The 24,219-nt window shown below is 39.8% G+C and overlaps 1 protein-coding gene and 1 long non-coding RNA gene across 2 annotated transcripts in view; one reads left to right on the forward strand and one right to left on the reverse strand.

Moving 5' to 3' along the window:
• Positions 1-17,581: 17,581 nt before the first annotated feature.
• Positions 17,582-19,770, forward strand: LOC148127848 (uncharacterized). The gene is made up of 2 exons (XR_015740452.1): positions 17,582-17,672; positions 18,405-19,770. It is a non-coding gene; the product is annotated as an uncharacterized LOC148127848 (long non-coding RNA).
• COG6 (component of oligomeric golgi complex 6) overlaps positions 18,645-24,219 on the reverse strand; it is a 35,481-nt gene continuing 29,906 nt past the window's right edge. The window contains exon 19 of the mRNA XM_087918315.1: positions 18,645-24,044. Coding sequence (XP_087774441.1) covers positions 23,897-24,044 — 148 coding nt within the window. The 3' untranslated portion in view covers positions 18,645-23,896. The remainder of the gene's footprint in view (positions 24,045-24,219) is intronic.

Below are 24,219 nucleotides of genomic sequence, written 5' to 3' on the forward strand. Positions count from 1 at the left end.
CATTTTTAAAAAGCCATTTGGTGAACCAGTTTTTATTCCATTCATGAAACCTGGATAATATAATTGCTATTGTGGGTAAACCTAAAGGCTTCCCTCAAAGGGAGGAGGATTGTGACATCCAAATGGGATGCTGCTCTACTCCTGGTTTTCAGGAGGTCATTCTCGGATCTATGGCCAGCTCATCGCAGGACAACTCACCACGGCCAACTCTCTGTGGAACAATTCATTGTGGGACAAGAGTTACACTAATAACAAAGAAATGGTGGACTAGAATCATTAGAAAAGGATGCAAAGGGAGGGACAGAATGAAATGTGAACGACAAAAATTAAAATAATTTTTAATTTATTTTAAACAATTAAATTGAATTGTTAAATTGTCCTGCATTGAGTTGACCATGGCAAGTTGGCCACAGCAAGTTAAGGCCGTGGTGAGAAAAACTGCACAGGGAAAGAAGTCTCTTCCAAAAGGTGTTTCAGCCTATCCACTTTCCACTTCCTACAGGGGGAAGCTATAAGAGGCCCACTTAATGCTTCACAGCTTCTGACTGTGAAGCTGTACCTCTGATATTCATTTAATTCAGGTTTACCTCAGGTGCCAACTACATGAGATTTTGGCTTAATTAGATCAAGTTCCTCAAGCCAAACCTCTTCCAGATGCGTCAAGTCTCAGAGATCTCCAGCCAGTATTGCTGGGAATCAAGGCCCACTGATCTGGATAGAATTTACTTTGGAAAACTATATTTCATTAATCACCAGTTGGCTGTCTATTGTGTCTGCTACCAGAAACAGTATACTCACATCCTGTTTTGGGCAGCTGCTGATGAACTTTGGGTGACGATTTGTCTGCCGTTATGGAAAGACAGTGCTGGTCTAATCCCACAAGATATTTATATTCTGATACAGAATGTGTAAAAAAAAAATAAAAAGGGAGAAATAAGATTCATATTATATATCTATATTTTAAACCCTAATAACTAATGGATAGGTGTTGACCTCAGAGAAAGAGAGACGATTGTTTTTGACTAGAGGATTAAGAAGTGAGTAAAATATTGGCAACAGTTGAAAAATAGGCCCTGCCGACAGCCTAGATATTATACGGCGCTGAGGCTTTTCTATAGCTGCTTAGGCTCAGCATTTTGAATTAGTTCATTAGGTCAATGCCTTGCGGGAAGACAGAGTAGCAAATACCTTCCTCCAGCTTAGCCATCTATCTCTGAGTACTTGTGCATTGCAACAAGATTCCATTCAACAGGGAGATTCATCACTTCATGGCCACGGAGGTGCTTTTTCAGGAGGCAATTGGACTTTCTTATTTTTTCTTTCGAAGACATTTCGCTTCTCATCCAAGAAGCTTCTTCAGCTCTGACCCAGGATAGTGGGGAACAGAAGGATTTATATTCCTTGCAGACAGCTATCCCCTCAGAGCTGAAGAAGCTTCTTGGATGAGAAGTGAAACAGCTTCAAAAGAAAAACCAAGAAAATCCAGGTGCCTCCTGAAAAAGTACCTTTGAGGCAACCATGACCTAGATGTCTGAGAATCTCTACAGATCTTCATTGCCATGACAACTCGCCACCCCTTCCACTTTCAGTTATTGTATGAGGGAGGACTCTGGTGATTCCATCATTTTCCATCCATTACAAATACAAGTAGTCCTCAACATACAACCATTCATTTAGTGTCTGTTCAAAATTACAATGGCACCCCAAGAGTGACTTATGACCTTTTTCACATTTACAACCATTGCAGCATCTCCCGTTGATCACGTGATCAAAATCCAGACGCTTGGCCACTGGCATTTATTTATGGCAATTGCAGTGTCCCGGGGGGGGGGGGTGTCATATGATCACTTTTTGTGACCTTCTGACAAGCAAAACCGGTGGGGAAACTGGGTTCGCTTAACAACTGTGTTACTAACTTAACTATTACAATGACTCTTTCTAAAACTATGGCCAGAAAGGTCACAAAATGAGGGGGGAAATTGACTAAAATCTGTCTGGCTAAGCAACAAAAAAAACTTGTGGTCATTAAGTCTAGGACTACCCGTAAGGACACAATCTGTCATGTCGAACTTGACAGGTTTAGTTAAACTTGATGGGAAAAAAAGAAAAAAGAAAAGGGGGAGGAGGAGAGAAAGGAGAACCTCTTTTATGCTGACTTTTAAATCAGTTAAATTTACATTGACTGACATTGTTTATGGTCTTTTTACCTATCCAGGGGATTGTTGGTAAGGCATAAGTGGGCGACTTACAAGGTAAAATAAACAGATGACTCTGAAAATGCCTGACAAGAGTTTGTGCCGTAATACCCTCTCCAACAAAAGTTACTATCAAGAATTTTACCAACACAACCTACTGAAGTTATATTTAGCAGTTTATAAATCCAAATTTCATTCATTTTCAACTCTTTTCCTCTCTCTCCTTTTTATGCCATTATACTGTAGTTGTGCTTCTCTGAGATTGTATCAAAAGCAAATCAAAAACTTCCATATGTCTTGAAGCCAGTTTAAGTTAGGCATCATTTCGTTCCTGGGGCAGCCCATCAAAATACAAAGAGGCCTGAATGCGTTGCACATTAAAAAAAGACGGAAAGGTAGCGTCCCACTTCCCACAACATGGGCTCAGGAATGATTTTTTGTTAGAAGCAGATCATTGGGGTTTATGGCATTTCCATGATACGTGATTTATTTACATATACATAGAGACTGAGCATAAGGTGCAGGTTTACAGCATTAACACTTCACCACTTCCTGTATTGGAAACAAGCAATAGAGATGAGTCAATATTAGTGAAATGATTTTATGCTGGAATGGAAAATGGAGATTAAGCATTATTTTGGGTCTTTCCGGAATTCTCGTTACCCAACCTGTTCTCATCTGGTTTCTATCCATTATTACGGTTAGAAGTTGTTTTCTGGGAATTATCATCACCCTCACAATTTTTTTTTTCTTAGTGCACACATGCTAACAGAAATATTTCCATAAATTAAATATCACTTTAATTTTAAAAAGTCAGCATCCATCACTATCTGAGAAACCTGAGTTTGTACAAGAATCAGAGTAACGCACTTGTTTCTATCTATGTAATCTCCATGACTTGGCTTCTCTCTATAACATTTTCTGATTTATCTTCAACACGGTCTGATTTTCCGCTCTGTGCACAGTATCCCATCACCTACATCTCCATCTCTAGTCAAGTGGAAGGAAGAACTACATATTACCTCTTCCCATTATTTCTAACCTCGCCAGAATTCTACTGCCCATGAGTCTTCTGGATTGGACTGAAGGGGACTGAATGATAGAACTGAACAGAACGCCTGGTTTGGTTCCCTCCAGTGAATCTCCACTCCCAGAATCTACCAGCTCTTTCGCTACCATTTCTCTTTCGTCTCTATTGGGGAAAGTTGCATTAGTCTCAGTTTAGCCCTCAAACCCCATGACACCTGTTCAGACTAAATTAGTCTGGAAGGAATGCAGACAGATCTCTTTGGGTCTGGTTTATTTTGGGCAAATATGATCTGGAGAAGTTGTGGTTGTGTGTACTGTGCTGAAGGTGAAGCTCCAGGAAATCCAAGCGCTTGCAGGAACCTTCTTCTGTGTAGCTTCCTGAAGGATATCTGCCTCCACCTTGAATCATCAAGCAGAGGAGAAATCCCTGCCAGCACCAACAATATGTTACAATCAGGGTTTATGCGATCCCTTGAACTTTAGGTTGGTGTATTATCCTGAAATATCTTGGGTTGGTATATCTTGCTAGGCCGAAAGGAATATTTCCTTTTCTTCTTTAAGGTTCTCCATTTTTACGTAAGTTTTTTTTTTTTTCAAAAGCTCCATAATGAGTGTAGCCATCTCAGCTGTCTTTGTGGGCCTGCTGCCAAAATGAATAAGTCATGTAAACTGCTGGCAGATATATTATGTCAATAAATAACTGCTCCTGATATTGCTTGATTTAACTAGCTAGGCCTTGCGGCTCTTCTTGGGTATTCACTTTTTCAAATATATATGTCAACATTTCCTGCCAGCAGGTAATTTCTGCTACAGGGTCATAGAATTTTCAATGCACTGGTGTCAAAAGTAATTGTCTGAGATGTTTAGCTAAAGCTTCCCTCTACCCTGGGCTTCCTCTCAATCTGCTTGCCTGCTGATGCCAGCAAACCGGCACTGTTCGAAACTAATGTATTTGGGTGCATTGCAGAGAAAACAGGGCTCTTAAGGGCCTCCTCTGGTCACCAACTCGGGAATTGAGAAACCTGTTTTATAATAAGCCAGTTTGATCAGCTGGCCTTATGGACAGTAAGCAACTCTCTGTGGTTTCAGAGGATCTTGGCACTCAACTTATGATCTGCATGCAAAATACTACTATGATCTTCCTCGACAATCTCCTACCTGACAGCTTAAACAGTTTAGCTACTTTTCAATAAGTAATTTGAAATGTAAACCCCGCTCTTCTTTCTGTTTTTCACGCCCAATATATTCTAGAGATATCTCAGCAGTCCAGATGTGGAGGAATTATTTTGTCACTGGAGCCCATCCAAGTCAGCAACAGATATCATTTTAAGCTTAACCCCATGAGAATGTTGTGTTGGGATGGGCGCCAAAGGAAATGGCGGCAAAAGCTGTTAACTAGGAGCTATTCCCTTTGATCCCAAAATTGCATTCACTCCATTCCAAACATAACTGCGAAACAAAAGATGCACAGTATGATATACTGTATATCCCACCAATTCTAGACTATTTTGTCAGGCAGAAGGCGAGGTTGCATGGGGAAGAACATGAATCCGGAGTAGTTTTTCAGTCTCCAACTTTCAGGTTATAACCTAATTTGTCCTGGGAAGGAAGCAAAGTACTGCATATTATAAACCTAGGACTGGACAAGCCATGGCTGTTGTCAAACCCAAAACAATGAATGACATCTGGTGAGTCCTCCAAACTGAGTTCTTTATTGTTTTCACACCTACAGACAAAATCTTGCCAGACTAAAGACTATTATCTGCATTTACAGGGTACTATGTGAACTAAGTTTACCATCTTTCTCTTACACATGATGTCTGGACTGAGTTGCCTCTTATTCCTCTGGCTTGCACCCTCCCCCTCCTGGCAATCCACCTCCTTACTACATTGAAACACATCATATATGGTCTCCCAGTCCCCATGTATGGCTCCAGAGCCTCCCAGCCACTATGGCACACCACTTTTTAAAATTTATTTTGGCAGTTTTGAGTTAAGAGGTAAAATGGTGTTTTTCTTGCACAAGTGTGCAGCGCCTGTATCATCCCTATCCCCACACATACACACCAACCTCCAAAGTAGAGTAGGTTTTCTTGGTTTGGGGAAAAGGTTAAAGGGCAAAAGGGGTTACAAAATGCCAATGCCACAACTTGAAACTTTCAACACCCACTCCATTAAAACAGTCTAAAAATCTTGCGCCAGATCTGATTAGGATCTCCTCTAACAGCTAATCCTGTCTTGAGCATGCTACTGTTTGCCTATCTGGCACATCTGAAAGATCCACCAAATTATAATAATCCACCCACTTGTCTCTGTTCTGCATCAGCAATATCCACATTCACACTATGCCTGCTTCTTTGCCACGGCTGAGCATCATAATTAGAGGATCTAGTCCCTTCCCACCTTTATGGTCAATAATTTAATGATTGGGAAAGTTTGAGGACCATTTATTTAAAAGAAGCCCAATATGCCATCTGAACTGATGTGCTTACCAAGAGCTGCATGATGCAACACATCTGGTTTTGTTCTAAGATGCTTAGTGTAGCCCTGTACAGTACCTGGCCTTAAGGAGGAGATTTCTTTAGTTGACCAATTTCCTATTCAACAAAAGTTTAAAGACAAAGGCCCAAGGAAGGGAGAGCAAGCAGATCACTGACTTCTCCATCTCCAGAAGCCTGAGCTTCTGTCATTTGTGCCCGACTTTCCTGCTATGTTGACATATATTTTCTGTTTAACAGATAAATTTCTACATCTGTAGCTTGACCTTTGCAGTCTACATATAATGCAGGAAATGGAAGCTCCTAAATGACTTTGGCTGATCTCAGAAAAGCTTAGCCGCATTTGTACTTGGATAGAAAAAGCATCAAAAAAGCTCAGGTCTGTAGGCTAGACTCAGTCCAAAAAGCATCTTGGAATACTTGAGAGAGCCTATTACATTTTATACATATGTGCCAATGTTGTCCAAATCCGTGTTTCTATTACTGTTTTTTGTGGTGAGGAAGACCATGCACCTTTTCTAACGATATATAGATGACCACTCTATAATTCAACCCACTCATTCACTCGTTTTTATTCTCCTCTGTTCTGATCCTAGTCTCCCATTATCCTTCATTCACCAACTTTCTTCATCACTCTTGAAAACTACTCAATGTTCCTAATTTATTTAGAGCAGAGATGTCAAACTCACATCGTCATGGCAGCACCATGTGACGTATCGGTACTTTTTTCCCCTTCGCTAAACCGGGCGGGGACAGGGGCAGGGGCCAGCAGTTGACATCTCTGGCCCGCAGACCGTGAGTTCGACACCCCTGACTTAGAGCCAAAGAATCCCTAATTAAGCAACATCCGCACATACCTGGAGAAGAGGAAGGATCTTAGACGACCTGGTCCTGCTAATAAAACAGGTAGGTCCTTCCCAAATATGAGGCCTTCCAGTCATATTAGCTGGGAAAATCAAACAGATCCAGAGGACAATAGATTAGGGAGAGACATGTTGCATCTTGGTCCCTTCTTATTTGATAAAATTCTTTGCTAAGCTTCAGGCAGGGTTGAGAATAAGACCTAGATGTGGAGAAAGGCTACTATGGGGCATATTACAGTTGAAATGTGAAAGAACTGGTTGGCTAACCTCAAGTGGCCAAGCCAGACAAACTGGGATATGAGGCTGAACTATCACACCAACTTGATCCTGTGCAGTTAGCAATATTTACCGTGACCCTGGAATTTAAAATGTGTCAGAAACATTTCCATTGTCCATCAAGTATGCTTTCACCATTTCAGGCACAAGATCAAAGAAAACCTCACGCTGCCAAGGTCAGGAAGGTTATGAGTTCATTGGAAGGAATATTTGTTATGTGATGTGATGTAATTTGTACAGTTCATTTCTCAAAAGAGGTCAATTGTTCTGAGCTCAATGAAAGGATCATTAGTACTTCAGGTTACTTTTCAACAGAAGTCTGTTCAGAAAGCAACTGAGTAATAGGGTTGCTCTGCTCTTGGGCGAAGGTATGTCCTTCTGCTTATTTCAGACTCAAGCTGCAGGACTGAAAACAGACTTCAAGGTTCACAGCTCTGCCTTAGAGATGAAAGCTAAACGGAACCTGAAATGGAATACCTCTGAGACATCGGCTCATGCATTCCAATCTTTAATGACCCCCAGCAAAAAGCTAGAATGCTGCTATGCTGGGTTAACATAAACAGTATATCTTTATCCATTTGTATTCACCTATTCTTCCCTACGCTAACTGCACCAAAATTTAAAATAACAATAATTCAACCAAATCCCAGCTATACAGTAAATACATGCAAACTTTCTAACAATACAAAGATGCCAAAGCCAAAGGAAACATTGGGGTAATGCATTGGAGCCATCTAAACAGTTTGGCTTGAATAAAGGAGCTCAACATAAAACGCTTTGAACCCCTGGATACCCAGAGCAATCTCTTCCTGTTACTTAGTAGAAGGGCTGTACAAATTTGGCTATTCAGACGGGCATCTGGGGATGATTGAATAACAATGCATCAGATGTTTACCTGTTTTCTTTTAACCCAATCAATCAGTTGGATAGTTACTGGGAGATTGTATCTTGTAAGCTTATAAGCTACTCAGAATTTTGGGAAAAGGAGCAGAAGGAAGGAAGGAAGGAAGGAAGGAAGGAAGGAAGGAAGGAAGGAAGGAAGGAAGGAAGGAAGGAAGGAAGGAAGGAAGGAAGGAAGGAAGGAAACTACCACTTAAGTACCAAAGCTGAAAGGACTTTGAACTGAAGACAGTATGTTGTCCTTTCCTATAATACAATATGTTCAAAAATGATATTTTTTATGCAATTCATAGTAAACATAATTGTGTCCTGATATTCAGTTTCATATTCTGTGTTGGAACCAATTAGCTGCTCTGAAGTTCCTATGTGGGGATGTGAAGGGAACATCTAACCCAACTTGATATTTTTCTTGTGTGTGGGATCTTCTCTAGCACCAGCATTTAACTCCTTACTGACAAAACTATGTGTAAAGGACAGTGACAATTGAACAGAAAAAACTGATTAGAACAAACACCCACCCAAGTCCAGCATTCTGTTTCCAGGGCCCTACTGAATTGACCATGAAAGCCCACAAATCAGATAGGAGCACAATAGCATCTTCCACTTGTGCTTCTGAGTATTTGGACCTGAATGAATTGGATACCACAACTGCATTCCACAAAACATTTATCCTGGTTGGTTCTTGAGATAACACATTTTCTGAGTTTGCACAACTTGAAGTATGAACTAACCTCACACAACACACGAGGGTCACAAAGAAATCTTAACAAAGATTAGAGGTGTTGGATTAAGCTATGGGCCATCTTCCAGTACATGACCTGACCTGTCAAAGAGTTATGTACTAAGAAACCAACCCATCAGTTGACTTAAATGTACAATTGTTGTATTTCTCACGAGGTGCTTCCTGTCAACTCTTCATTCTTTCCAGCCAAAAGATAATTCCTTTTTTCTCTTCTTAAGATGTTTTTTTTTTCCTCAGAAAAACTAAAAATGGGCAGAAAGCGGTGGAAATTTGGACCTTGGAGAAGATTCCTGTTGGAACCTAAGTGAAATGGGCCAGAAAAAGGGGGAGTGTCGCAGAGCAACATTGCTCAACCTTACCAGATCAAAGGCTAGCATTGCTGCCCATGGAATTCTTGTTTAAATATGACATTTGTTTGTTCCCCAAACCTCCCTGAGAGTTTGCTTATGCTTAGGTTATGTATGTCACTTGCTTCTTGCTCCTCTATTAGATTATCTGAAAAACTAAACGTCATATTAGAACTGGGAATTTAAGAAGAGATTATATCGCAACATAATGTCTAGGATAGAAATTGATATAAAGATCAAATGTAAATATGTACATAACTATATATATGTATATAAATCTTTACATTGTTTGATGATATTTTGCTTATATAAGAATGTAAAGACTGAGATATATGTCAAGAAGACCACCACGTTCAATGTTTTTAAAGCTTAATTTCCATTTAAAAAAAAAAAGAACTGGGAAATCATTATACGACAATCCTGTTCCTCTAAACTAGTCCCCCTTTATTGGATGACACTTTTAACCTCTGCCAGATTATTTCAAAAATAAAATGTTAACAAAACATTACATAAGCGAATTTTAATTTTTTGAAAAGTAAGGCAACAACAGTTTAGCTGAGAACCGAAAGCAGCTCCCATGGTTTAACAAGTGATTTTCCTCATTCCAACAAAAATATTAGTTTTGCATGCTTTAACTGCATTTTGAAACATGGTTTGGTATACTGTATTTTGTACTTAAACATCAGAGTAGTAATTATTACATTAGATATTTCCTCCAACTCCAAATGCTCTTTATTACCGTAGTAAGACTGGCTAGCAGCAAATGATAGTGTCTGTGAGACACACTGGTAGCCCACACGCTCTAGATCAGTGTTTTTTCAAACTTAGCAATTTTGTTTGGACTTAAGTGTTATTTGTGTGTGTTTGGACTCTCCCTCCAAAAGGGAAAGAAGTGATTCTGTCACAAGAAATAATGGTTTTGTTCCATGCTAGGTTTCCCTAACCAGTTGACTTCCATTTGTATTAGATTACATTTCGATTTGGCCCTGCTGGTTGGAAATTCTGAATTTCCCATTATTTCTAGGGTCGGGCTCCCAACTGAGAAAATCTCAATTTCTCTTCCTGGGTTATGTGTCTGGAGAAAGGTGTGTATGTGGCCAACCTGGAAGCCCTATTCTATCTATGGTTTGCTTGCTATTAAATACACACAGATTTTTGTCACCATCTAGTGGCAAACTCTTAAACCGGCACTATACTTTAAGCCAAGGTTCTCTAAATTTGCACTAGGGCAGCGTGAAGAACTTTTTGGGCTAGGCACGTCAAAATACAGAAAATGCCTAACTTTGCCGATGTGTCCCCCTTCCCCTCAAACAAAAGAGAAACAATTCTCTATCTGGCCCTGGAATAGTGGCAGTTGGAAGCAGCACAATGGCGGGGCTTGGAGTTGAGGCCCAGGTTTCGGTTTCAGTCTTAGCACAACTGCCGCCACTCCAAAAGGCAACTTGCACCATTCCCCAATATGAGTAAGCCTCAGAGAGTGCGCTTTTGCCCCTGCAGCCCAGTGCTCCGCAGGATCTGCCCTGCGCCATTTAACTTCAGGTAGTGTTCTCTTTCTGTTGACGGGTTCCAGGAGCCTCTTTCAGGGGTGGGATTCTACAGGTTCACACCCATTCGCTAAAACTGGTTGTTAACATTCTAAGCAGTTCGGAGAACCGGTTGTTAGAAGAAATGACTGGTCTAATCCTGTAAGGAAGGCAGGAAGGAAACATTCTGGGGTTGCTTACAGAAACTGCCTCTCCGTTGACCCTTATTACATTCTTGGCAGGACTGGACTTCCTGTCTCAGGAACGTCTCTGGAGTTTTTTCCCCCTCCTTTGCTGGTATTTTGCTTGTGTGGAGTGACCATTCAAAGTTACAAGGGCACTGAAAAAAGTGACTTATGACCATTTTTCACACTTACGTCTGTTGCAGCATCCCCACAGTCATGAGAGGCCAGGCGAGGAGATGCGTGCCTCGATGTGAGTGATGTTGAGTTGGCCACACCCAGCCAATAACATGACCCCAAGTCACGCCCACCAATTAAGCCACGCCCACAGAACCGGTTGTTAAACAAATTGAATCCCACCCCTGGCCTCTTCAGTATCGTTCTTAAAGCAGCTTCAGAGAATGCTCTTCCATGGCCTCCGCAGCCTCCAAAAATCATGCAAAAGCACACTCAGTTCTCAGTTTTCAGAGGCTCCAGAAGCCGCAGAAGAGCACACCCCATACTCATGCATCCTATGCAGCACCCTTTCATATGGAGCGTGCTTTCAAGAATAATTGTTAGGGGTTGCTGGATCACCCTAAAGCAGTGGTAGGATTCAATTTTTTTTACTACCAGTTCTGTGGGCGTGGCTTGGTGGGCGTGGCAGGGGAAGGGTACTGTAAAATCTCCAGTCAGAGGTGATATTTGCCGGTTCTCCAAACTATTCAAAATTTCTGCTACTGGTTCTCCAGAACTGGTCAGAACCCGCTGAATACCACCAGAGGTAGTGGCATGTCCCCTTTGACACATGTGTAAAAAGTTCCTATCCCTGCACCATGGTGCCCTCCAGGACAATAAAAGAATCGTTGTGATAAATCCCTCACACCCCACCTATCATGGTCAACCATTCAGTCATGTCCAATCCTCAGCCACTCTATGGATCAACAGTCTCCATTCCCCTCTGTCTCACACCACTTCCTTCAGATCTTCCATGATCATCCTGGTATCATCCTTTATGGTGTTCAGCCAGTGGGTATTAGGGTGAGCCCTTCTCCATTTTCTGTTGATCATTCCTAACATAATTGATTTTTAGAATGAGTTAGCTGACATGATGTGGTCAAAATATGGCAGTCTTTGTTTGGTAATCTTGGATTCCCACCTCATAAATTAATTGGATTTCATTGGGATTAGGAATGGGCAAACAATATACTACTTCTTCAAAAGATACATAACTCCTATCATTTTCATGACAGGCTCACTGTTATCAACATTACTGGTGGAGTGGCCACTGAATACTGAACTCCGCTAATATGTACACGTCTGTAGATATGGGTTTAAAGATCAATCAAATCTTGCTCCAGGCTTTGTTCCTTGCTCTGCCTATACAAGGTCACTTCCGACTCTAGGCCAAGAGTCGATAACACTCTTGCTTTTGTCTCTGTATAAGCCTATCAGTTTTTTTAAAAGCTGGTCCCCATCTAAATTGCTCAACACTCCCTCAGGTTTAAATGGACAATCCTGCCTTAAGTATTAGAAAAGCATAATTTCAAATCTAAAGATACAGAGAGACACAAGCCTAACTTCCTTCAAAGGTTTCCATTGTAGCTTGAATTGCGTTGCTTTCGTTATCAAGATTCTTTGCCGTGCTGATCCACTGTATCAGCATACAGCCTTCCAAAGGGGAAATCACATTTGTGGATTTTCTTTGATTTTCTTCTATTCCTATTAGCATTTGCACCGATGAAGACAAATTACAAAACTTTCCTCACTTGTTGCTTGCCACTTGTACAGATATACACTGGCGATATTGTTTTTCTGCCAAATCCTGATGATTTTGTCTTCATCTGATTCCCAGACTTTCAGAGAGTCATTCTCAAATGTATCAGTGTTAAATGAGCATTGTCCTCTTTTCTTCCAAGTTTTTGGAAGGCCACCTCAAGGCTTTGTCATCAGTGACCTGCCTGCAGCGGCTTGGAAACAAAAGTGGGATGTGAATCAATAACGGGAACAGCAAAATACTATAACTTTCCACTAACTCAGGGATGGATTGGAGAGCACTGCAACTTCGCAGTGGAGAAAAATTAAGTTGAGAAGAGCCATTGATGTTCGCATTTGAAGATATAAGTTATCTTGAAGCACTGCCCTCTCTCTAGCGAAACAACTGCAAGTATTGGAATCCTCATGAGAAACTCTTAAATTTAATAATTTAAGGGTTTCTCATCATTTCAATTTCATTAGAAGCCTATTCTAGTTTTTTTTTAAATGATAGCATATAAATGTTGAAGAAAAGTATTAACATTTCTGTTAACTTGGAGGGGGGGTGTCTTTAGGCAGAAGAAATATGAATAATGTAATTTAATTATGCTTCACAAATTGGAGGAAGTCTGGATGGCTATGACAGAAAAGCTAATAGAAGTCTGGAAAAAAACAGGGGACCAAACATTTAGCTAAGAAATCTGTTACTTTTCTGCTGCAAATAGTAATATGTAACACTTAGGTTTCCTGCAGAGGGACCAAACATTAACACTGACTAGTAAGATTAGAGACAGAGAACCATCTTCTAAAGGGTAGCAGAAGAACCTTACTTTGTGTCCCCCACACTACCTTAAAATTATCTATCTTGCAAAGAAATATGGGTCATATTTTAGGATGCATGTCTTCCAGTGCAGTTTGTTTGAAATGAGGGATTTGGGATGGATAAACAATAGCGAACTGATGAGGTCTATGAATCTTACTAGAGAAAACAATTCAGCAGGTAAATTCACAAAACATACAAAATGGAAAAGAAAAGTTAAATAAAAGCATATTGCTCCCTTAATTCCTGCCACTTGCTACTATTTATTTTAGGGCTACTGCAATAGATCTAGGTTGCAAACATTTGGGTGACTGGTGGACAGCAGCAATACGAGGGGTTTCTATATCTCTTTGCTCTCTGACAGTCATCCAAAACGTTTGCAATAAAGTAAATCTGGCAACTTTACTTTCGCTAAGCTTTATAATTTATTAGATCATCTGATCCTGAAACAGCCATCGGTTTGAGCATTTGGAAACTATTTTAAGGTCCAATGACTACGGCAGGATAAGAGGGCATCCGTGCTTGTTCACTTTTTTTTTTTTAAGGTTAGTGTGTCACACAAAGAGAGCCACGGATTCAAAGTAATGCTTACTATTATTTCTGCTTTGCTGCTTGTGCTGTTTCAAGACCAAAGGACAGGACAGAGAGCATACACACACAGCTTTGCATTTCCTTGCAGTACATCAGTTACAGGAAATTGAAATTGAGGTACAAACATGAAATGAAGTAGCGAATGGATAAACTTCCTCCTCTTTGCTCCTGAATTAAGATGAGTTCAAACTCTGCCAGATGGGCAACAAGTAGCAGTATGAAAGTAAGATTGACTTAGTTTATTAGTCAACTGTCAGTGGGTGGATGAATCCATGAACTGTAAGGCTACGTTTATACAACAGGCTAACTCATAAAGCACAACTTGTTGCCTTTCATACAACAGGATAAATCAAACGAAGAAACCATCTTGTGGCTTAATAAGATGCGCTGGCTCACTCCCAACTCATATTGTGATATTTGAGTTGATCATATGATACAATCACGTTCATTTGGTTTAAATTTAGCTATTGTGGCTTAGTAATCACAGTTTATACCCTGTTTCTCCAACAATATGGCTTCCCCCAATAGGAAGTCCCAGCATGTTTTATAGGCATGAAATGAAATTAAGCCCCTCCCCCCAAATTAAGGCCTATATTAAAACATGCGAAATGGGGGGGAATGGTCGGGGGGGGGGGGCTTGCTGTTAGGAAGTACTTTTGTTGCACACCCGGATGTTGTGGCTCCGGGCTTGGATTCAGCTCCTGTGATTGATATGAGTTCAAGTGAGGAGGTCATTGCAGAAAGATATGAGCCGGCATGGCTCAGTGATTGAACTGGTAACCAGGATGAGGAGATGGACGTGACAAAGGACGACAGACCTGATGTATTAGAATTGTCAGGACCTTTGACCTCCTCTGGTTCCTTATCTGATCAACAGCCAGGAATGGCTGACAGGGAAGTTTTGAGAGAGTCTTCTAGTGGAGATGAGAACTTGGAAAATTTGTGGTTAAATGTAAGGAACAGAAGACGTTTGAGAAGGCAAAATCAGCTGGAACGGAGGAGGAGGGCGAGTCAGTAAATTAGCACGTTGCCTCAATGAGTATAAAAGGACACAGCTGGGCTGGTACAATTTGCCAGGAACAAAGTGACTTATTGAGTGAGGACGTTACAGCAAGAAGCTCTGAGACTTGAGATTTATTGCCAGGACTGGTTTGCCGGATGGAGTAAAGATTTATGCTGTGGATTGAGATTTCTGCCAGCCGTTATCTTGTAAGACTTCCTTCTGTTTGATTTAATTTGAAACGGCTGGTTTCTGTTTTGTTTGTTTGAATTTTGAAGGGGAGTCATAACACCCGGATATGGTGCTGCCTGTGTTGACCCCGATACGAAGTGCCCCACCAACGCTGAGGTCAACATCCAAGCTGTTGCCGCCCGCCTGAAGATGCAAGCGGGGGGAATTAAGTCACCCCTCAAAAGACGGCCTAGACATTTTTTCGGGGCTCAAAAAAAATAAGACCCAGCCTTATTATATGAGAAACACGGTAGCATCTTGTACAAATAGCGCCTCAAAGACATACAACAAATAGAGTTAGCATTTCTTGAATTTTGCCACTTTCTAAATTAATGCAACAGAAACCGCATGCTCGACCGGCTGGCTATTCAACATTAGAGGTTGGATAGAAGCAACCCAATGGCAGATATTTGCAGACCTGAAGTCATGAACATCAGTCACCAACATGTATGTGTATATACGTGTGAATGTGGCTGGGCTCCACTACATTGAGCTCCTAGTTTCCCATCGGTTCCTACACCAAGGGCAATGAGTAGAATGTCAGGTCTGTATGGCTCCAGAAGGGAATCTTCCTGTGGGGCATGATCAATTCCCACTGCTCTGCTTTTCTGAGCAAATGATTTCCTTCGGTCAACTCTGATCGTGCCACACATAATTTTCCAATCCAGCGTAGGAAAAAAAGACTTGCGTTTTTTAACCTTCTGCGGCAGCCCTAATTCCAAATGGAACCATTTCTCTTCTGGGACCAAAAAATAATGATTAAAAAGAAACCCCTTTCTATTGTAAAAGCACATTGCTTACAATTTGCCTTTTGCTAGACGTGCGTTTACAGTTCCTCCAACTTCGCTCACTGGTAATATAGGAAGCTTCCCTTAAGTAGTGCTTAAGGATTAAAAAAACGGTGCTTAGTATACAGTAGCAGTTTCTTCTAGAAGAGGACATGGGAGCACATTACCAGTATGCCAGCAGATGTTCCTGGTACATTGCTTAGAGCAGGGTTTCCCAACTTTCAGCAATGTTCAACTAGCCGGGGAATTCTGGAAGTTGGAAGTCCACACAACTTAACATTGCTAAGGTGAGAAACACTGATTCAGAAGAGTTTCCAGACATTCCAAATCTTCCATGCTGTTAAGAGATACTGCGGTTCAAGGAACCTGACTGCTCGGTCCTCACAAACAGGGAATCCTTCTGAAGACTTCCAATTCAAACCTGCATTAAAAGGCCTTTTTAATTTAGGGAACACCCTGCAAAACTGTTTCCAGTCTTGAGAGTCACCATAAAGCTTGTCTCTCTGAATTAGCTTGTAGAAATCAGGAATACAGAGCAAAGAACGGTGGATTGGAATGCAGTTGGATATTTGGACAATTTGTTTGTTTGTTTTGCTCACGTCTTTCTCCCATTCATTACCTACCCACTGCCTAAGTCTCTGAGCAATGGCAAACAAATGAACTACTGAAGACGCCATTTGAGCTCATAGGACGCCCCTTTTTGACGTAACTGCAGTGACTTCCTGAACATATTGATTCTGTTTGGGGAGTGAAGCCAAAAGCTGATGACAGCAAAGTTCATAGGTTTTTGCTCTTCCCTCTGTGGGTGGCAGTCAGATGTTTGTTCTCTGGAGCAGTTGGCTGACTGCATCTACTTTACTCTAATAGATTGAATAGATGACCATTAAAATAGAAAGGCAAGCGCAGCAGCTCTTAATTTCTAACTTACCCTAAAAGCATTCACTCTATAGTTATTAATTAAGGCTATCCTTTTAATAAAGCATCCAAAGAACTATTATTTTTTTTGTCCAGTGGCCATCTTTACAGGCATTTCACTTTAGCCCTTTTATTTAGTCTAATAGGAGTTTATGATGAACACAAATTACCTTCCAGCAGAAGGGGGAAAGGACTGGCATGCAATGTATCATATTGAGGTAACAAATAATTATTGTGCCATTTATTTTTTTCAAGGGCAGGCATGTTGTGATGCTAAAGTCTAAAGGAAAGTACATTGAGTTACAGGAAATTGTTCACTTTCATGGTAGTCATTTACAAATGTACTTTTAGAGGCCCCCTCAAATGTTGATAAGCTTTCTGCTGCTCCAGCCAAGTCGTCTCCAATAACGTCAGAGGCTCTTTAGGAGCAGGTGCACCTACTGCTGGCATTCAAAGTTCAGGAAAACACTGCCTTTACAATCTCCTCATATAGACAAAACCCAACTGCTTTATAGAAACCTATCTGGAATGGAGAAGCAGCTTTTCCCAATTTGGTGCTTCACACACACACACACACACACACACACACCCCGCCCCGCCCCGCAATGGCCATGTTTGGTAGATATAACAAAGTCTCTAGTCCAGTGATGGTGAACCTACAACATGGGTCAAAGGTGACGTGCCATGTTTTGGGTGACATACCAGCCTTCCCCAACACCCAACAACTATTCTTGAAAGCATGGCCTGTTCTCAGGTGGTTTTTGGAGGCCACAGAGGCCCCATGAGAACAAGGTGTTCTCTCGCGCAGCTTTTGGAGCCTCCAAAAATCACACAAGAGGACCAGGCTCTCATGTGGCCTCCAGACCACCATCACCCCCCGCTGAAAATTGTGAAAACCGATGCGTGCTTTCACGTGGTTTTTCAGAGGCTGCAGAAGCCCTGAAACTGCTTCAGCAATGAAGGCTTTGTTTGATCTGGACTGGAGCAGCCTCAGGTAGGCTCCTGGGTCTGTCAACAGAAAGGGAACATCACTTGAAGGTAAGTGGTGTGTGGCAGATTCTAGGAAGTGCCGGACTGCGGGGGCAAATGTGCTGTTCCCAAAAGTTTGAGTGCTTTAGAAAACACCATGAGGCAGCCATTTTGAGTGGCAGCAGTGTTGCTAGGATTGAAACCAAGGCCCGAGTCTCATCTTCAGGCCAGTTCTGCATTGCCGCCAAGTGTTGCTATCCAGAATGGCCTAGGGGTGTGTGTGTATGTGTGTGTGACGTATAACACATCAGCAGAGTCAAATTAGGCCTATTCCAAATTTTTCAGGTGCCAAGCCCCAAAGGTTTGCCATGACTGCTCTAATCCAAGGCATCTGGAGATAATCAAGTCGGAAAAGGTTGTCACAGAGAATAATTCCAAAGAGACAGGAGTATTACTAGATTTTAGGCAGTTTATTGTTAGTCTGATCATAATCATCATATTTAGTTGAAAATGCATTATCTTGAGAGAAATAAAGTTGATCATGACCAAAACAAACATCAATTATCACACCTGTCCACAGGTGGTGCTTAATAGATTCTACTATAGCCTACACTTAATATTACGTAGCTCTAGTAAGAAACTGTGGCCTTACAACTGATGCCCCTTAGTAACCCATAGAAATTAGTAAACATCACTGATCTCTTACATAATCTCATTGTTAGTATTGGATGTTTTGGTCATTTAGTGCAAATTGTAAATCTGCTTCTCATTGCTTTGTGATCTAATCCTGTTCACATGTAGGAATCCAGTAGAAACTGCCATAGCATCATATATGTGATACCATTAATTTCACCGGTTTCCCCATGGATGTCTACCCCACCTCACAATGGAATGGACTCCAGTAAGTTCATCTTGCCTTTCAAAATTGTGAGAAAATATATTTTCTTTGTAAATCCTTCCCTCTATTAAAGAAAAGGTTCAAGACTTCAACAAATAAAACCTATTTTCATTGATTTCTCAAATATAAAAGACAATCAGAAATAGTACTGTTTAGTTTATTAACATTCATAAACTAATGCAGTCGCTAATTAAGATGACTAACTTTTATTACAAAAAACTGAGACGCTTCAAAGATTTGGCTTAAATATTTTTTGATTTTGAAGTCACAGATGTTTGTTATTTCGATTAGGGGTGACTCAAATTAATGAGTAAAATAAATACAATTATTATTTTGCAGTAACAAATATGCTTTTGTTATGTATCATTATTTGTTTACCTTTTAAACAAAGGGTGAGTACGGAGGTAGAAACCGATTTGTGTTCACAATAAAAATTGCACTTTAAAATTCATCTTCCATTTCCCACCCACCCCAATATTTGAAAGTGTATTTATTTATTTTCCAATTTCCAGCATATTTCAGGTTTGAGTAATAGTAATTAAACAAGACGGCTGAACTTGTTTCTTGAGTTGAATCCTCTCAGAATGTAGGTCAATACACAACTGATGAAATACCTCCCCATAATTAATTTAAAAACCTGATCAAATATGAAACTACTGTATACGCACTTGGACAAGTTGTTGTTTTGGAAAAAGCCCACGAGTCCTGATGCTGGGAAGAGATTGGGTTTTTAAAAAACATAGTGCTTATCAAAATCACAAATGGGCATTATGAATTGAGAATAAACATGCAAGAATTCCAACAAAAATGTACAAATATATTTTGTAGAAATATCAAGAAGTTTCAGCAGGCCTATATCAAGTTTTGTGCTAGAGAACTTGAATCACTTAATACTCACAGCTGGTTGGATGTACTGTAGGTATACACTTTATTAAAGTTTGTATAGGACCTTCTTAGTTGGTTTTGGGGTTTGTGTGGGAGAACCAGTAGCTAATACACCCAAGCTGACTGTTAAGAATAAGGCTGCTGAATAATATTCACTGCATTGTATTGACTTATACCAAATTTGTAAAGTTTAAATGGGATCTAGTTGGTAGTATTGATTCCAAGACTTTTTGTTCAGGAAAATCAATGACTAAACAAGCTTTTAGATACTTTTTACAATTCTTCTTTTAAGAACTTTATTCAGGTGTGAATAAAATTCATTACGGTGGGATGGGGCAATTATTTTTACCAACACTTCCACCAATTTCCTCAGAAGTTAGCAGACCAGTGGGTGCCTGGGATAGGAAGAATCAATCACTTGCTTCCTATTAGTAGCTGTTTCTCCTAAGACAGAGGCCTTTATTTTCCCAGAAAGATATTTTGGGATGCCACATGGTGCAAATCAGTTCAAATGTCTTTTTTGAAAAAAAATCACCAGCTGGTACTGTCTTTGGATGATTAGACTTGGTGTCTGTTCAAACACTATAAACAGCAGCAGGTTCCTAATTTCTTCCTGCTAAATCTAATGTGTGGTAGGGTCAATTGAGCATTTTTTTTACTGTCCAGCGCCACCACAAACAGATTTACAAGGTAAGCTTCAGCTCTAGGTACACTAACAACTTTTCTAGATCCTACCTAACTCCTTATATAATTGTGGCAGCCTCTTCTTATACAGGTAGTCCTTGACTTACCACAGTTTGCTTACTGACCATTCACAGTTACAACGGCACTGGAAAAAAAAACACATGACCATCTTTCACATTTATGACCATTGCAGCATTCCCAGGGTCATGTGATCAAAATTCGGAGGCTTGGCAACTGACTCGTATTTATGACAGTTGCAGTGTCTCTGGGTCACGTGATCCCCTTTTGCGACCTACTGACAAGCCAAGTCAATGGGGAGGACAGATTCACTTAACAACCTTGTTACTAACTTAATAACTGCAGTGATTCACTTAACAACTGAGGCAGGAAAGATCGTAAAATGGGGCAAAATTCACTTAACCAGTGTCTCAGTAACATAAATTTAGGGCTCCATTGTTGTCATAAGTCTAGGATTACCTGTACATGGAATTGAAACTCCACTCCTAAAGTTCTTGAGGGGCATGTTGAGAAATACCAGGTTTGTATCAAAGGAAAATTAATTAATTAAAAATTAATTAAGGCTGGCAATATCATGCCCAAGTGTCTCTTGCCACAGTTGGAATCAAAATACACCCCTTTCTAGATTTTGCTTTTTTAAAAGGGGGATACCAAGTGTTTGCGAAATAGCAGCATAAACTATATTCATCTACGTAGAACAGTAGCTCGGAAATAAAATGGATAAGCTATTGTCATGATTTATCTAGCAAACTATGGGTGTATGTTATGGGATTTAGCATCTTTTAACTCTGAAAGCTTTTTAAGAAAACTGCTTCTACCACAGTCTCAAACTGGTTTGGGGCTTCCAAGGAATTGGAGTGGTAATGGTCCATATTTTTTTTAGAGCTTCACATAGGCAGAATCATTTTTTTTCTATAAGCCTTGCTCTTTATTTGACCTGTGCTCAACTGTAGTGCTGCAAAGTCAGAGAATACATACAATATATAGATTATCGTTCCATAATTAAAAGTAAGTGATAGTTATTTTTTTTGCCTAACCTTAACTCCAATAGTTCATTTTATTCAAGGGATTCCCATACACTTATCATTTTCAGGGATCATGAAACCACACAGGTTGCGAATCTTTGCCTCTTCCTATGTACAATCACCATGGCATTCTACATCAATAATATTCCCAGTTCAGGGAATATTTGATTTTCCTGGGTTTATTAGGTATATTATTTTGGTATGAAATATATATCGTTGTTTTGTCTCATTTTACGTACTGTGGAAGTTCAAATGTTAGAATAGCCTTGAAGATTTTAGTTTGTAAAAGTTTACGAACAGAGGGTTGCAAGTCTTTACAAATTATAACTTCTATTTCAAGTTCAAATTGGATTCCCCTACGTTACCGTGATACGATACTAACTCAATCTTGTATGGGTTCCATGGAAGTTATTGCTGCCTTATCTTACATTTGTTGACAGTATGTTCTCCCTATAACTAGGGCTTCTCACAAGTAACCTGCAAAAAATAGCAGTCTTATTTGTATTTTAACAAGAAACGTTTTATCTTGGCACTTATTTCAAGTACTACTGAATATTCAATCTATTCTCCAAAGGACTTGAAGGCAGGACAAGGGTAATGGATAGAAACTAATCAAGGACAGAAGCAACCTAGAATTAAGGAGAAATTTCCTGACCATTAGAACAATTAATCAGTGGAAGAACTTGTCTCCAGAAATTGTGAATGCGTCAACACTGAAGAAATTGGACAACCATTTTTCTGAAATAGTATTAGGTTTCCTGCCCGAGCAGAGGATTGGACTACCTTCCAACTCTGTTAGTCTGTTATACTTCCAAAGTTATGGATTGGGAAGTGCTACTTTGGGTGTAAGTTTTGCATCTTATACCCTTTCACCCTTACATTAACTTTTCTGCTTTTCTTTAGCATAATACTCTCTGCTGCAGGCAAGCACTATGAAATGAAGCAGAAAATCACTCTAATGTGGATCAGATGAATCAGAGGTCCTTACATAACTAAATGCATTTTCGCAGATGGCGCAGAATCCTTTAAAAAGATACTTCAGTTGTTAAATGAAATTTAGAGTGACATCTAAAATTGTTCTTTCAGCTCTGTAAAATTCTTCATCACATCCCAAATTATATTAAAGAACATTTACGTGATGGGAACTATTCTGGTGCTCTTTAACCAATTTTGCTAAGAAGCATAATAATCCAGAAAATAGTCCACATTTAATGTCAAAGAAGAAATAGGCCTCTGTGTGCAACCTTTTTTTTTTCCTGCAGTTCTATTTGTGCAGGAAGGGGAAGGGGAATTGCATGAACCAGACCAACCCTTCTTTATCACCCTCACTTTCCTCTGTTCAAAAAAAGTTACAGATCCGCATTGGAGAATCTGATGTGTCTGGAAATGTATCCCAGCATTTTCAAACTAAGCAGCACCGAATTACATAAAGGGCCTACAAGGAGAACAGGCTTCCCAGGAAGGCATTCCATTCTCCAATATGTTGGGGATGAATTGGCACATGGAGAGAGCAAGCCATGAGCAGAGAAATTAGTGTTATGTGGGCTTACCCATCAATATTTATTTTACTTTTGCAAGCTAGCAAAAATATTGCTTTCCATTCTTTCTGAAGCCCTAGGCATATATTATCAATGCTCAATTGAATCTACCTGTGCCATTTTTTTTTGACCGTGTAAGCATATTCCCAAACAGATCTTCCATGCCTCATTTTTATTTACTAAAAATGCTGATGGAAACTAAATTCTGTTTTAACTTGAAGCATATACCAGCTTCCTTACTAATTTTGACAATAAAATTACAGATTAAAAAAATGGAAGGGAGTGGAGGCTCTTGTTGGTACCAAGTGATGTTTTAACACAGAGAAAAATTGTTGCATTTGATTTGGAGTGAAAAAGAAATCATGTGTTTTCAGAAATATTCAGTCTGTCCATATTTTGAGGTACTCAAACAAATGTCAAAATCTGCTTTTTGAGCACAGCATTTGTGAAACCTGTTCAGTGTCACCCCTAAGCCTATGGAATACACCTTTTCAATCTTCTCTTCTGGGTTTCAGGAAAGAGTTTGAGGCCTTTCTCTTCCGCTGCATCTTGTTAGTCATTTTAACAGTATTAATGGTTTTAAATTTTAAGTATTTTTTAATCTTTATTTATAGCATATTGAATACTTGATTATAGAAAGGATACAACTTGTAGGATTTTTTAAAATAAAATTTCTGAAAAGCTCTCCTATTCCAGTGCCATTAAAAACACAAAACTCATGGAATCCAGTCCTTCTCGAAAAAATTACTCCTAACAGGAGTTTGCTAAGTTTTTGATTTTTTACTCACTAAATCAATAAGAAAAGATATTTTTCAAAATATCTGGGTAGTATTAGCACTGGGGTTTTAATCAAATAAACTAAAGTGTGGTTTGTGCATAGGCTCAATATAATTTGTTAAAAATTGCTGAAGGAAAAAAATAGCAGGCCAATACCAATACTGGCTAAATCACCCAAATAAGAAAATGCTTTGGTTCCACCATTTATTTTACCATCATAATAAAAAGTAATCTGAATTAGGACAAAGCTTTCCCAAATTGTAATAAATTACTTGAAATGCTGTCATGCAGCAAAGCTGTCATCCAGCAATACAATTTAACACCACCCCACAAAAGTCAATGGGATTTCAGCTAATTACATGCGTAACTGCAACCCAAGCAACAGTCTTTGTCCGTTTCAAAGCCTTGTAATGTCCGTTCTTTTGTAATGCAGTCCGTGTTTTAAAAGGCATGTTTTGGGCGATAAGATTAGGAGAGAAGAGACTGAACTTGATGAGGAGATCTATGTAATATAGTTTCCGGATCTTTATAAGCATTATCAGGATTCATCACAGCTGCATACAGTTCAGTGTAAGCTCGGCAGATCAGTTCTGTGGACTGTTTTATTATCTGTTGTCTAAAACACAACCAGAATTAGACATGTAGATATACAACCGATGATAACAGAATAAACATAGAAAGTGCCTTGATGAGTGAGATCCTGTCCCCTTTCTTTGTAGGAAGAAAAAATGAAGGTCATCCTAATAGCTCCCTGCCTCTATTCCCTGAAAATGAATACAACCTCTTCCAGG

The sequence above is a fragment of the Pseudonaja textilis genome, chromosome 1 (genome assembly GCF_049901715.1).
Source record: "Pseudonaja textilis isolate UNSWEBS1 chromosome 1, rPseTex1.2, whole genome shotgun sequence".
NCBI classification, from domain to species: Eukaryota; Metazoa; Chordata; class Lepidosauria; order Squamata; family Elapidae; genus Pseudonaja; species Pseudonaja textilis.